This window comes from Catharus ustulatus, chromosome 26 (genome assembly GCF_009819885.2).
Source record: "Catharus ustulatus isolate bCatUst1 chromosome 26, bCatUst1.pri.v2, whole genome shotgun sequence".
In the NCBI taxonomy this organism is placed as follows: Eukaryota; Metazoa; Chordata; class Aves; order Passeriformes; family Turdidae; genus Catharus; species Catharus ustulatus.
Window position 1 is genome coordinate 5,428,220 of NC_046246.1, and position 14,478 is coordinate 5,442,697.

Consider the following 14,478-nt stretch of genomic DNA (forward strand, 5'->3'; position numbering starts at 1 on the left):
CTGTCCCCTCTGCGGTCCGGGCAGCACGGGCCGGGCCCGGAGCGGGGTTTGCCTGGTGGGGACAGGGCGGTGTCCTTGCATGTCACCTCCAGCAGCGCTGCCACAACGCCCCGCGCTGCCCTCCCAGTCCCGGCGCTGGTTCCCAGTCCAGCAACAGCGGGGTTGTGCCAAAGTGCGAGGCTGGAGCTCGGGGGTGACCCCACAGTGCCGGAATCAGCTCTGGGCTGCTCGTCCCCACCCCGCACGGGGCATTCGCACCCCCTTTTCCCATCCCTCTGCTCCGGGCAGAGCGGGGACCCCCGACCCTGCTGGTGTCCCCCCCCCCCCCCGTTAGTGCATGTGGCCAGCGCGGGCCGTGCCAGAGCTGCTCGAACCCCCCGATCCCCTCCCCTCGCCCCGGGGGTGCCACACGAGGGGACAGCGCTGCCTGGGTGGCCGTGGGGCGAGGTGCATGTGACAGCTTTGCCCGCAGCCGCACGCAGGAATTAACCCTTAGGATCCCCCCTCCCGGGGCCTCCCCCCGAGCCAGCGGTAGTTACCTCACTTGATTAACTTATTAATTTATTTGTTTCATTAAAATTTGGAGTAGAGGCTGCCCGCCTGCTGCCGTCTGTCTCGCGGTGCTCCCGAGAGGTGGCACTGCAGCCCCGCGGCCAGGGGACACCAACGTCCGGCCAGGGGACACCAATGTCCGGCCAGGGGACACAAATGTCCGGACGCCTCCCTGACCTCTTAATCTGCAGAAACCCACCGAGAATCTGCAGAAACCCACCGAGATGGGATTGAGAGCCCAGCTCCAACTCGTTCGCCCCCCCCCGGCTCCATCCTGGGGGAAAGGGGAGGTGCGGGGTTGGTGTCACCGTCCAGGGAAGTGTCGCTGCCCCGGGAAGGGCTGTGCCCCACCGACCTGTTTGCTGTGTCCCCAAAACCGTCCCAGGGAGGTGAGGGTGGAACCCCTTTCCCCCGGAGCCCCCCAAACCCCTCTGGGGACAGCAAAGCTTCTCCCCATGGCTGTGAGCTGGCACCCCCTGGGGACAACACGTCCTGCGACATCGCGGGGTGAGGTGGCCCCTTCCCGTGCCGCTGGCTCGGGAGGAAGCCGGGGCTGGCCCTGGGTCAGTCCCTGCCTTTCCTGGCTGTCTCCTGCCAAGAAACTCTCCCCAGGCTGGTCTCGGAGCCGAGCACTGCGGGAGCAGCACCGCCCTGCCCCGCTGTCCCCAGCGCTGCCCCGGCCTGGCCATGGGAGCTCGGGGGGGCTCCGAGAGATGTGGGGTGCAATCCTTGGGGGATTGTCTTGGAGGGGGATCCGTGAGGCTGCAGCACCCCAAAAGCCACAGGGGCACGGTACCGGCCTCTCCCGGTGTTCCCGGGATGGTTTGGGGGGATTGATCCCTGCACCCCAGCTCGGTGCGCTCATGGGGCACCCAGCTGTGTCTGGGGGATTCCCTCGGTTCTGAGCGGTGGGGACGGGGTCCTGGCACCTCGTCCCTCCCGGGATGGTGGCACAGGCAGGACGGGGGGTGTGTGCCCGCCCTGGGCTCTGCCTCCCGCCGTCACATGGGCCCAAGGCGCCCCGGCAGGACTTTGTCCCACTCCACCTTGGCTGCCCCACGTGTGCCGAGGCTGCCACTCCCCGCGGAGGGGACACGCGCAGGGGGGAGACGCCAGCGTCAGAGTGACACAGAGGGAGCTGTGACCTCGCAGGGCCAGCTGGCCGCAGCCCGCCGGAGCCCAGCCGCAGGAACGGGGTGAGGGGATGCTCCAAACACTTGGATTGTCGCCGCTGCCGCCTCCGCGCTGCGGCTCTTATCAGCTGGCAGGGGGACAGGGTTGTTACGGGAATGGTCATCTGTTCCCGCAGCACCCCACGGTCCTCTGAGCTGTCAGGGAGCTGGCGGGGGCACAAGGACACGGAGCAGTGGTCAGGGATGTCCTTTGCGCCAGTGGCTTTGCTTTGTTCCCCGAGGGTCTTGGGGGAATTCGTGACTCACTGTGGATTCCTACGAGTCCAGTCATGCTGGAGACAGTCGGACTCTGGGCTGGACTCAGTTCCTTCCTGCGCCGCTCCAGCCTCCAGATCCACTGCCCAAGGACGCAGTGACAGGAAAAGACCGTTCCAAGAGCGCTGGGAAGAGGCGCTCCCTGCTCTTGGGGCTCCGTTCAGAGCACCCCGGGGTCCCGGGCAGCCCCCGTGCTCCCCACTCCCACCCACCTCCCCCGGAGTGAAGCCCACCCTGGGCACCCCCCGTGGGCTCAACCAGGAGCCCGTGGCTCGTAGCCCGTGGCCCGTGGTTGTCCAGGGAACCCCGCGGTGCTCCCGTCCTGGCTGCCGTGAGGCATCCTCGAGGAATCCTTTGGCAGCCGCGGGAGGCGAGTCAGAGTCAGCAGCGGCTCCGAGTGGGCGGCTGAGGTCCCGCAGCAGGTGCTGCTGCCGGGAGGGGGGGAAAACCCCCCGCTTCTGGTCCCTGAGAGCGTGGCTGGGCCCTGGGAGCCGGGACAGGGGCTGGATCCAAGTGACACCAGCTCCATGCCCTGTCTCAGCTGCACCCAGCTGCCCACACCCCTGGAAGGGGGAGAAACGCGGCCCCCTCCCCTCTTCACCCCTCTCTCCCCACCCTCTGGGCAATGGGGAACCCCCCAGGACGGCTCCCCCCTACCACATAACCCGGACCCCCCCTTTGGCGAGGGCAGTGCCGGGGGGACACCGGGATGGGGATGGGGACAGGGATGGGGACAGGGATGGGGACACCCCGACCCCGCAGGGACAGATGTGTGCCGGGGGACTGCGGGGGAGGGGGGGCCACGAATTCGGGGCTCCTCTCTACAACCCCAGGCCCGACCCCCGCCCCGCTGCGCTCCGCCCCGAGCCGCTCGCGGCTCTCCCGGCGCCTCCCCGCTCCCCCCGGCCGGGGCGCGGCTATAAGGAGCGGCGGGGCCGGCGGAGGGCGCGGGGCGGCGGAGCGGCGGGCGCGGCAGGTACGGGATCGGCTCGGGGGGGATGGGGTGGGGCTGGGGGGGTGCCAGGCAGGAGGGGAGAGAGGGGGAGGTCCCGCCCTATGAGTTCTGGACCCCCCACTCCTCTCCGGGGGTGTCTGCGCGGAGGTACGGCCGGGAACGGGGCTCACCCCGTGGGATCCCCGTGGGTTGCGGGGTCACCCCCTCCCCGCTTTAACGGGGTCCCCAGGCTGCAGGAGGGAGGCGGAAGGAGGGGAGGAGTCCTTCCCCGTGTGCCCCCCGGATTGTCCCCACCGGCCTCTTTCGGGGTCCCCCTCGCGATGGGGACTGGGGGTGGCGCAGGGAACGGGACCCCGAGTGTCCCGGGGAGCTCCTCCCCGAGGGGGTTCTGCTTTTGGAGCGGTGGTTTAGGGGTGGGTGGGCACGGGACCCCTCGGGGTGTGGGCAGCGTTTTTGGGAGGTTGTTTTGGAGTTGAACTGCGTGGTCACAAGGGGAGTTACAAAACCGGGATGTTTTGAGGAGCATGGGGAGGTCAGGGTGGGAGCAGCACCCGCAGTGGGATGGGGATTGAGGAAAACCCTCAGTGCCCTCCCTCCCTCCGCAGGTGTGGGGACATGGCCGGGGACATGCGGGCCCTGCTGTGCCTCTGGCTGGTGGCCCAGGTGGCCCAGGTGGCCCTGTCCTCCCGGGTCCGCACCCGCCGGGAGCTCAGCCCCGGTTTGTACGAGCACGGGGTGTACGACGCCGGGGGCTCCTACTGCCAGCGGGGGGACGTGTGCTGCCACGGCCGCGACGATGGCTGCACCGTGCCCTACCACGACACCCTGTGCTACTGCGACCTCTTCTGCAACCGCACCGTCTCCGACTGCTGCCCCGACTTCTGGGAATATTGCCTGGGCATCCCGGCTCCTTTCCCCAAAGCCGCAGGTGAGGCGCGCCCTGCCCGGCTCTGGGGTGCTGCTGGTGCTCCTTGGGGTGATGGATGTGGCACCCCCACATCCCTGCCCTCGCTGTAGGGCTGTTCCGGACCCCTCAAAGCTGTGGGGACTCCTGCGGGATGGACTCCCAGAATAAAAGGTGCGGGAGCAGCCCCTGACCCCACAGCCCGATCCCGGCGGCCTGTGGGCAGAGCAGGGACGTGAGGGGACATGTGAGGGGACATGCGAGGACTCCATCCCAGCTTGCCCGGTCACGTCTGGGGCAGGCAGATGCTGGCCCTGGTTTAACCCTGGCGGGGAGGGGGCACGGGCAGCCCCCAGCTCGCAGCACAAGGCGCTCTCAGAGTCCCTGCGGAGCAGAGCCAGCTCCTCCCGGGCACAACCGGCCCCTTTATCCCTGTCCCGCCAGGCTGAGCACATTTAACCCTCTCGGCGCCAAGCCAGCCCCGTGCAGCACCCGCTGACCCCCAGCAGAACTTTGGGGGTGCCAAGGTGCATCCACTACCTGGATTTAAAAACCGTGTTGATTTTCCTTTTGATTCGTACCCCCGGGATTTGGGGGTGCTGATGGGACCCCCGGCACAACCAGGCTCTCACCAGGGGCTCTCCCGTTCCCACCCAGGCTGTTCCCGTGCTGGACGCAATTATCCCACCGGAGCCACGTACCGGGAGAACTGCAACCTGTGGTGAGTGACCGCTATGTGGGCACCTGTGGCGTGTCACCAGCATGTCACCAGGGGAAGGTGTCGCCGTCCCGTAAATCTCAGAGCTCGGCGGAGAGCGAGGCCCGAGCTGGGTGGTGGGAGCTGCTGCCAAAAAAACTCCCAACAAAAAAATCGGAGCAAAGGGCCTTGAGCCGCTCCCAAGTTCCAGCGCATGCCTGCGTGGGAGCCCCGGCGGGACAAAACGCTGCCCAGGGGAGGTTTGGGCACGCTGGTCACAGCCCAGCTTGCCCAAGCCTGACGGGACGCTGGAGTAGCCGCGGTGCTTTGGTGCCAGCAGCGAGTCCGGCTGTGGAGCTCCGCGGGGAGCAGCGCGGGGGTTAGCTGGGAATACTGGGAGTGCTGGTATTACTGGCATCCGGAGGTGGGGGATAGGGCAACCTGCAGGCGCGGAGCTGCTGGAGACGAGGATTGAAGCCGCAGGGGCGATGCGGCAGATAAGCGGAAATCAAAGGCAGCGTCTGGGGCGTGTGCGAGGGCAGGGGCGCGTGTGTGAACATGTGTGTGCGGGGGAAAAGCCAGCCCGAGCCTCCCCACAGCTCTGGGGCAGCCTGGAGCTCCTCCGGGATCCTCAGGGATGGAGGGTGTCCCCATTCCCGGGCAATGCCGATGTCCCCAAGTCTTTGCTGCTGGGGGAGCATCTCTGACTGGGGAAAATCTCTTCCAAACCTTCCTGCCCCGCACTCGCCGCCTGGAAAATTGCCTGGAGAGTTTGTGCAGCGCTTCACCCCCGCCCCTGTCCCTGCCGCGGTGCCCGCGGGTGTGGCAGGGGGGAAAAGCCACAGTAGGGTGACACGGAGTGTGGGCACCCAGCTGGTGGCACCCCAGGGTGCCCTCAGGTCCCCAGGTGTCACACACAGCGCCCGGAGCGCTCAGGGATGGATGAGGGAATGCTGGAATGCAGGTGGGATTGGGATGGGGAATGAAAGGGAAATGCGCAGGGTTCTTGGGCAGCTCCATAAAAGGGAAATATTCCGGGATCTGGGCAGGAGGGAAGCATGCCAAGCATTGCTCAGTGCACGGGGCTCCCCGGGGGACCCGCCACACCCCCACAGCCCCCCCCCCCGGCCCGGCTGTCCCCTCAGGAGTGACCTGGTGACAGTGGGTCACTCGTGGGGACACCCAGCCCCGATCCCCGGGCCGGGCTGCCGTCCAAGCCCCTCTCTGATGTTTGCAGCCCTGGCAGCTTTTCAGCTGATTTTCTGTCCCATGGCCTGTCTGCCCTCGTGGCTCCTGCCAGGGCTGGGGCAGGCGGGGGGACAGCTCCCAGGGCCACCCAGAGGCCACTCAGGGTCACCCGAAGGCCACTCAGGGTCACCCAGAGGGCTGCCCACGCCTTCACCCCGTTCCGAGGTGCCAAGCCCCGGTGATCCCTGCCAAAAGCAACCCCGAATTCCTGCGCAGTTCGGGAGGGGCAGCGCCCACTCAGGGTCCCCCTGGTCACCTTGGGGACATCATTTCTCCCCGGCTGTCCCCTCTGCAGCACCTGCGGCGCCGGCGGGCAGTGGCAGTGCGAGGACCACGCCTGCCTGATGGATGGGGAGCTGATCGACGCCGTCAACAGAGGCGATTACGGGTAAGGAGCGAGCACCGCGAGGATGGGGCAGCGATGCTTCAACCCTCGGTGCTTTTTTGGGGTAACCCCTCTCCCCACGCAGCTGGAGAGCCGCCAACTACAGCCAGTTCTGGGGGATGACCCTGGAGGACGGGATCCGGCACCGCCTGGGCACTTTCCGTCCCTCTCCCACCGTCATGAACATGAACGAGATGCAAGTGAGTCCCCCCGGGAGGGAAACTGAGGCACGCCAAGGGTTATCCCTGCCCGTCCCAGCGATTCCCCGCGGTTGGGAAGGGGCTCCCAGAGGGGAGGCCGGGCAGCCCTGATGTTTGGAGACAGCAGCTCAGCAAATTCCCCCGGACAATCCCCGCGCTGCCAGTGTTGTTTTTTCCCCCTCTCCTCCGTGCTCGTTTCCCATCGGAACGCCGGCCCCGCCGCTGCTGACTCAGCACAGCCGGCTGCTCCAGCGCTCCCAAAGCCGGGCTGGGCACCCTCGGGGGTCCCTGGGGTGCTGGCAGAGCTCGGTGCACGCCCAGCCCCGCTCTCCACAACCCGAGGTTTAATTTTAATGGACCCGATCTGGGCACCCTCGGGGGTCCCTGGGGTGCTGGCAGAGCTCGGTGCACACCCAGCCCCACTCTCCACAGCCCGAGGTTTAATTTTAGAGGCGTTTCCTGCGCTGGGAGAAGCCGGGGAGCCGTGGCCGTGTCCTCCCCAGGAAGGTCGGGGCGGGGGCACCGTCCCAGCTCCAGGACGGAAAGGTTGGGCCAGAGGCCACCGTGAGGGGCTGTGTGACCCGGAGCTGGGAGCTCGGGGTGGCCACCGAGCTTTGCTGGGGTCTGGGACAGGACACTCGGTGCTGCTGGGGCTGTGGAGCCCAAATTTAGGGAAAATTGGGGAGTGTGGCCTTTCTCAGATAAGGGGACACCCAAATCTTTGTCACTCGTGGTCCCTGTCCTGAGAGGTCTTGTAGTGGAGCTGGGGGACACAAAGCTGGGTAGGGACAGCACTCAGAGGATGGCTGGGATGGCAGGAGGAGCTGCTGAGGTTCCAGAGTGTGGCTGGGGACACTAAAGGTGTCTGGGGGACCGTCTCAGAGGATGGTTGGGATGGCAGGAGGAGCTGGGGACACTGAAAGTGTCTGGGGATCATCTCAGATGGTTGGGATGGCAGGAGGAGCTGGGGGGGTTCCCAAGTGTGGCTGGGGACACTAAAGGTGGGTGGAGATAATTTCAGAGGATGGCTGGGATGGCAGGAGGAGGACAGGACATCCCAGACTGTGGCTGGGGACACTGAAGGTGTCAGAGACATGCTCAGAGGATAGTTGGGATGGCAGGAGGAGCTGAGGTCCCACAGTGGGGGTGGGGACACTGAAGGTGTCTGGGGATCATCTCAGAGGATGGCTGGGATGTCAAGAAGAGCTGTGGGGGTCCCAGAATGTGGTTGGGGGTCACTGAAGGTGTCTGGGGACCAACTCAGAGGATGGCTGGGGTGGCAGGAGGAGCTGGGGACACTGAAGGTGTCTGGGGACCATCTCAGAAGATGGGTGGCATGTCAGGAGGAGCTGGGGACACTGAAGGTGTCAGGGACACTGCTCAGAGTATCGTTGGGATGTCAGGAGGAGCTGGGGACACTGAAGGTGTCTGGGGACCATCTCAGAGGATGGCTGGGATGTCAGGAGGGGGACACGGGGTCCCACAGTGGGGCTGGGGACACTGAAGGTGTCAGGGACACTGCTCAGAGTATCGTTGGGATGGCAGGAGGAGCTGGGGACATTGAAGGTGTCTGGGGACCATCTCAGAGGATGGTTGGGATGGCAGGAGGAGGACAGGACATCCCAGAGTGTGGCTGGGGACACTGAAGGTGTCAGGGACACTGCTCAGAGGATGACTGGGATGGCAGGAGGAGCTGGGGACACTGAAGGTGTCAGGGACACTGCTCAGAGGATGGTTGGGATGGCAGGAGGAGGACAGGACATCCCAGAGTGTGGCTGGGGACACTGAAGGTGTCAGGAACACTGCTCAGAGGATGGCTGGGATGGCAGGAGGAACTGGGGACACTGAAGGTGTCTGGGGATCATCTCAGAGGATGGTTGGAATGTCAGGAGGAGCTGGGGACACTGAAGGTGTCTGGGGACACTGCTCAGAGCATCGTTGGGATGTCAGGAGGAGCTGTGGGGTCCCTGTGGCCTGACCCCCCTGTCTCTGCCCCACAGGTGAACATGGACTCCAACGAGGTGCTGCCTCGCCACTTCGATGCCGCCGCCAAGTGGCCGGGGCTGATCCACGAGCCCCTGGACCAGGGGAACTGCGCCGGCTCCTGGGCGTTCTCCACGGCCGGTGAGGGGACACGGGCGGGGCTGGGCGGGGACAGCGGGGACAGGGACCAAACCTGAGCTGTGCCCCTCCCCAGCCGTGGCCTCGGACCGCATCTCCATCCACTCCATGGGACACATGACCCCCGCGCTGTCCCCGCAAAACCTCCTGAGCTGTGACACCCGCAACCAGCGCGGCTGCAGCGGGGGGCGCCTGGACGGGGCCTGGTGGTACCTGCGCAGGAGGGGGTGAGCGGGGATGGACGGTGGGGTGGGAGGGGATTTGGGGATTTTGGGATTTTGGGATGGGATAATGACATGGGATGGGGTGGGATGGGATGGGATTTTGGGGTTTGGGGGTTTTGGAGTTTTGGGGTTTTGGGATTTTGGGATTTTGGGATAATGGCATGGGACGAGATGATGGGATGGGATTTTGGGATTTTGGGATAATGGCATGAGATGAGATGATGGGATGGGATTTTGGGATGGGATGGGATGGGATTTTGGGATGGGATAATGGCATGGCATGGGATTTTGGGATTTTGGGATAATGGCATGGGATGGGATGGCATGGGATGGGATGGCATGGGATGGGATGGGATCAATGGGATTGGGATGGGAAGGGATAATGGGGATGGAATGGGATAATGGGGTGGGATGGGATTTTGGGATAATAACATGGGATGGAATGATGGGAAGGGATGATGGGATAGGATGGGATTTTGGGATGGGATTTTGGGATGGGATTTTGGGATGGGATGGAATCAATGGGATAGGATCAATGGGTTGGGATAATGAGATGGGATGGGATCAATGGGATTGGGATGGGATAATGGGATAATGGGGATGGAATGGGATAATGGGGTGGGATGGGATTTTGGGATTTTGGGATAATGGCATGGGATGGGATGATGGGATGGGATCTTGGGATGGGATTTTGGGATAGGGTGGGATTTTGGGATGGGATGGGATAGGATCAATGGGATTGGGATGGGAAGGGATAATGGGGATGGAATGGGATAATGGGGTGGGATGGGATTTTGGGATGGGATAATGGCATGGGATGGAATGATGGGATGGGATTTTGGGACGGGATTTTGGGATGGGATGGAATCAATGAAATAGGATCAATGGATTGGGATGAGATGGGATGGGATGGGATTTTGGGATGAGATGGGATCAATGGGATAGAATCAATTGGATTTGGATGGGATGGGATGGGATAATGGGGATGGGATAATGGGGATGGAATGGAATGGGACAAAATGGGACAGGACTTGATCCATGGGATAGGATGGGATTTTTGGGATGGGATGGGATGGGAGACAGAGGCTGCTCTGGGATAGGGTGGGATAAAGGGGGTTTGAGGTTCTGGTCATCTGGAGAAAACCCAAGAGATTTTTGTGCTCATCCTGTCCCTTGGAGAGATGGGCACTGAGGGCTGCCAGGGCAGGATGGACAGTGGGGTTTGGGACTGGGATGGGACTGGGGATCACAGTGGGATGGGAGTGGGGTTTGGGATGGAAGAGGGATTTAGTGTGGGGATGGAGAGCAGGTTCGGTGTGGGGATGGGATCGAGATGGGGATGAGATTGGGGTTCGGGGTGGGGATGGGAGTGGGGTTTGGGGTGAGGATGGAGCCGGGTGGTCCCTCCCCATCTCCATCCTGTCCCTGTGCGCAGGGTGGTGACAGACGAGTGCTACCCGTTCACGAGCCAGCAGAGCCAGCCCGCCGCCCCGCCCTGCATGATGCACAGCCGCTCCACGGGCCGGGGCAAGCGACAGGCGACAGCGCGCTGCCCCAACCCCCAGACCCACTCCAACGAGATCTACCAGTCCACCCCCGCCTACCGCCTCTCCTCCAGCGTGAGCGCCGGGCCGGGGGCGGAGCGGGAGCCCTGGGGAGCGGGAAGGGGCTTGGCTGGGGCTGCTTTACCTGGGGAAAGCGAGTTTGGGAATGCGGCTGGGAAAACCCCATGTGGAGCCCGCGGGGAGAGGCTCCTCCGCTCGGCATCTCCACAGAACCACCCCTGGGTGCTGGAGGAGCTCTGCTGCATCCCCGGGGGTCGGGAGGGCAGGGTCGGGGGTCCCGGACCCGGTGCCACTCGGTGCCACCCGGTGCCACCCGGTTCTGTGCTTGCAGGAGAAGGAGATCATGAAGGAGCTGCTGGAGAACGGCCCCGTGCAAGGTGAGGAGCTGGCGGTTGCACCTCTCTGTGCACCCCAAAAAGTGTGGGGGGGGAAAAACAGGTTGGGGGAGCTGTCGTGGAGGCCAGAACCCCCCTGAGCTGCTCCCCCTGCGTGCCCGGGCAGCGCTGCCCCAGTGCCCGTCACGCTGCCCACCCCAGCGGGCATTGGGTTACTCATTAACTCCCGAGATTTAATCAGCGTCTTGGCAGCCGCGTTTGTTTAGTATTTTTTTCTTTTTGAAACCTCCTCTGAGTGTTGTTGCCTCGCCCCGGGGAGGATCCGGCTGCCGCCTTCCCTCCCGCCGGGAATGCGATGCCCCCGCGCCACCCCTGTGCCCCAATCCCCCACCCTGGGGACAGCGGCAGTGTCCCCAAACCCTGTCCCGCTCCCCGCAGCCATCCTGGAGGTGCACGAGGATTTCTTCATGTACAAGAGCGGAATCTATCGGCACACGCCGGTGGCCGAGGGGAAGGGGCCGAAGCACCAGAGACACGGGACCCACTCGGTCAAAATCACGGGGTGGGTGAGGGGGTGACCTGGGGGACTCCAGGGGGTGCGGAGAGGCTTGGTCAGGGTGGGACAAATGTTCCTTTAACGGGAGGGGACTGGTGGCACAAGTGGAAGGAGGAGCTGGGATGGAGGTGCAGACTCCCGGGAGGGGCTGGGATGGAGGTGCAGACCCCCGAGAGGGGCTGGGATGGAGGTGCAGACCCCCGAGAGGGGCTTTGATGGAGGTGCAGACCCCCGAGAGGAGCTGGGATGAAGGTGCAGACCCCCGAGAAGGGCCGGGTTGGAGGTGCAGACCCCCAGGAGGGACAGCAGGACCCGCTGCCCTGCCCGCAGTTTCCTTCCTCCTGCCGTGGCTAAATATTCCTGCCCCTATTCCGGGAGCGGATGTCAAAACCTCGGCCTGGCCCTGGGGGCAGGAAAAGAGCAGGGTCAGCACCCCCGATCCCACCGCGGTGCTGGGTGGGGGGATCCCCCAGTCTGGGGGTGCCTGGGGACCCCCCCTCACTGTCCTGTCCCGCCGCAGGTGGGGAGAGGAGCAGCTGCCTAATGGTCAGACCCAAAAATACTGGGTGAGTGTTCGGGGTGAGCCTGGGGGAGCTCAACCTTCTCCAGCTTGGCTTTAGGGTGGGGTCACCACGCTGAACGTGTCCCTTGTCCCCTCTGCAGACGGCGGCCAACTCGTGGGGCACGGCGTGGGGCGAGGGCGGCCACTTTCGCATCGCCCGCGGCGTCAACGAGTGCGAGGTGGAAACTTTCGTGGTGGGGGTTTGGGGCCGCGTCAGCATGGAGGACATGCCCCATAAGTGAGCCCCGCGATGTCCCTGTCCCCAGCGGCACCTCAGACCCGGCAGCTGTCCCCTGTGTCCCCTGGGTCCGCTGGCCCGGGGCTGGCGCTGTCCCCTGGGTTCCGTTCCCCTGGCCTGGGGGCTGGCGCTGTCCCCTGGGTCCTCTGGGTCCCCTGGCCGGGGCTGATGCTGTCCCCTGTGTCCCTTGGGTTCCCTGGCCGGGGGACTGACACTGTCTCCTGTGTCTCTTGAGACCCTTGGCAGGGGGGCTGGCGCTGTCCCCTAGGTCCTCTGTGTCCCCCGAGTCCCCTGGCCCGGGGCTGACGCTGTCCCCTGGATTCCGTTCCCCTGGCCTGGGGGCTGGCGCTGTCCCCTGTGTCCCCTGGGTCCCCTGGCCCGGGGCTGGCGCTGTCCTCTGGGTCGCTTGGGTCCCCTGGCCGGGGGGCTGGCACTGTTCCTTGTGTCCCCTGGGTCCCCTGGCCGGGTGACTGACACTGTCTCCTGTGTCCCCTGTGTCCCCTGGCCGGGGGACTGGCGCTGTCCCCTGGGTTCCGTTCCCCTGACCCGGGGACTGGCGCTGTCCCCTGTGTTTCCTGGGTCCCCTGGCCCGGGGCTGGCGCTGTCCCCTGTGCCCCCTGTGCCCCCTGTGTCCCCTGGCCGGGGGGCTGCGTGTCCCCTGGATTCCGTTCCCCTGGCCCGGGGCTGGCGCTGTCCCCTGTGTCCCCTGTGTCCCCTGTGTCCCCTGGCCGGGGGGCTGCGTGTCCCCGCCGTGCTGACACAGCGGCTGGGTGCAGTGGGGCGTGCGTGGGGGGTGTCCCGGAGGCTGCTCCCGTCTCCCATGGGATTTACCCGCTAATCCCCCCGCCCCGGGCTGCGGTGGCGGGCGGGGGGCTCTTCAAAGGCAGCTGCACCCACCCCCCTCCCCCCCCATCCCGGCTGGCGCTGCGGGATTCTCCCCCTTTTCCCAATTTAAATTCCCACCCCTCCCGTCCTGACCCCACCAATCCCTCCCCAGCAGATCAGCGCTGGAGCTCGGGGTGTGAAATACCCACCGGGGGGGTCCCCGGAGCCCCCCAGGGCTGGGTGTCGCCAGGATGGGGTCCCCACCGTCCCCCCCCAGCCCGTCCCTATGGTGCTATGGCCCTGCCACCCCCTTGGGGACAGCAGGGACAAGGGAGGGCTCAGTCCCGCGGTGTCCCCGTCCTGGTGGGGTCACAGGTGGGGTCCAGCACAGCCCGAGACCTCCCCCCTTCCCCCAACCACAAGGGCTGTACTTTTAAGACTTTTTTTTTTTGTATTTATTTTGCTTTTTATTGTTTGTAAATAAAGTTATGGAAGCCTCAGAGCTCCGAGGGTGGACTCAGTGCTCCGAGGGGGACACGTGGCCCCTGTCACCCCCTTCTGGGGGGCCCAGGGTGGCCTCGGGAAGGGCTGGGGGGTGAGATAAGGCCCCGCTCATTGTTCACCTTCCGGCCCCGCCGCTCCGGTCACCGCGGCCAGCGCTGGACACGCCGCGGGCACGCGCAGCCACTCGGGCCACCACGGCCACCAGCGCGGCCAGGGGGGTCACCACGGCCAGATGTGACACCGCGGCCAGCTGTGACACCTCACCCGGCTGTGCCACCGCACCCAGCTGTGCCACCATGGCCAGCTGTGAACCTCACCCAGCTGTGCCACCTCACCCAGCTGTGCCATCGTGGCCAGGGCGGTCACCACGGCCAGCTGTGCCACCACGGCCGGGTATTGCCACCACATCCAGCCGTGCGACCTCACCCAGATATGTCACCATGGCCAGCTGTGCCACCACACCCAGCTGTGCCACCACGGCCAGCTGTGCACCTCACCCACAGTTGTGCCACCACAGCCGGGTATTGTCACCACGGCCAGCTGTGCTAACTCACCCAGCTGTGCCACCACACCCAGCTGTGAACCGCACCCAGCTGTCACCCAGTGCCACCATAGCGAGATGTGACACCACATCCAACGGTGTCACCACAGCCCCCGTGTCCCCGCAGCCACTCCGCGCTGTCCCTGGGGTGGTGCTGGGGCTGTTGTCGCCTTTCCCAAGGGTCCCTCTCCCTTTCCGTGTCCCCTCCCTCGGGTCCCCCCCTCGGGGGGGTGGCACACACGGTGTGGAGTGCGGTGACACCTGGTGGTGGCTTCCCGCAACTGCAGGGATGTGCGGGTCTATAGTTATAAATATATATTTATATATTTTAAAAATATGTATATTTTAAAATATATCTTTATATATTTAAAAATATATCTTTATATATTTATAAATATATTTCTATGTATAGATAGAGATATATATGTGGATAGAAATGTCTGTATATATATACACTATATATAATAAATATATATAAGATATATATATATATTTTAAAAATATATAATGTCTGTATATATATATGTATATACAGGTGCCTGTTTGTGTTCAGACCCACCTTCATATATATCTCTTATCTATATATATTTATATAAATATATATATGTGTGTATATAA

The 14,478-nt window shown here is 64.0% G+C and overlaps 1 protein-coding gene across 2 annotated transcripts; it reads left to right on the forward strand.

Moving 5' to 3' along the window:
* Positions 1–1,667: 1,667 nt before the first annotated feature.
* TINAGL1 (tubulointerstitial nephritis antigen like 1) lies at positions 1,668–13,317 on the forward strand. 2 transcript variants are annotated; one of them, XM_033080794.2, is made up of 12 exons: positions 1,668–1,748; positions 3,561–3,883; positions 4,517–4,580; positions 6,100–6,192; positions 6,275–6,389; positions 8,390–8,513; positions 8,587–8,737; positions 10,170–10,353; positions 10,631–10,676; positions 11,073–11,196; positions 11,711–11,756; positions 11,854–13,317. In XM_033080794.2, the coding sequence occupies exons 2-12, from the start codon at positions 3,571–3,573 to the stop codon at positions 11,992–11,994; spliced, it is 1,401 nt and encodes a 466-aa protein (XP_032936685.1). In that variant the 5' UTR covers positions 1,668–1,748; positions 3,561–3,570; the 3' UTR covers positions 11,995–13,317. The 2 variants fall into 2 exon arrangements, with proteins under 2 accessions (XP_032936685.1, XP_032936684.1); XM_033080793.1 differs by lacking the exon at positions 1,668–1,748 and adding an exon at positions 2,965–2,976.
* The last annotated feature ends 1,161 nt before the right edge of the window (positions 13,318–14,478 follow it).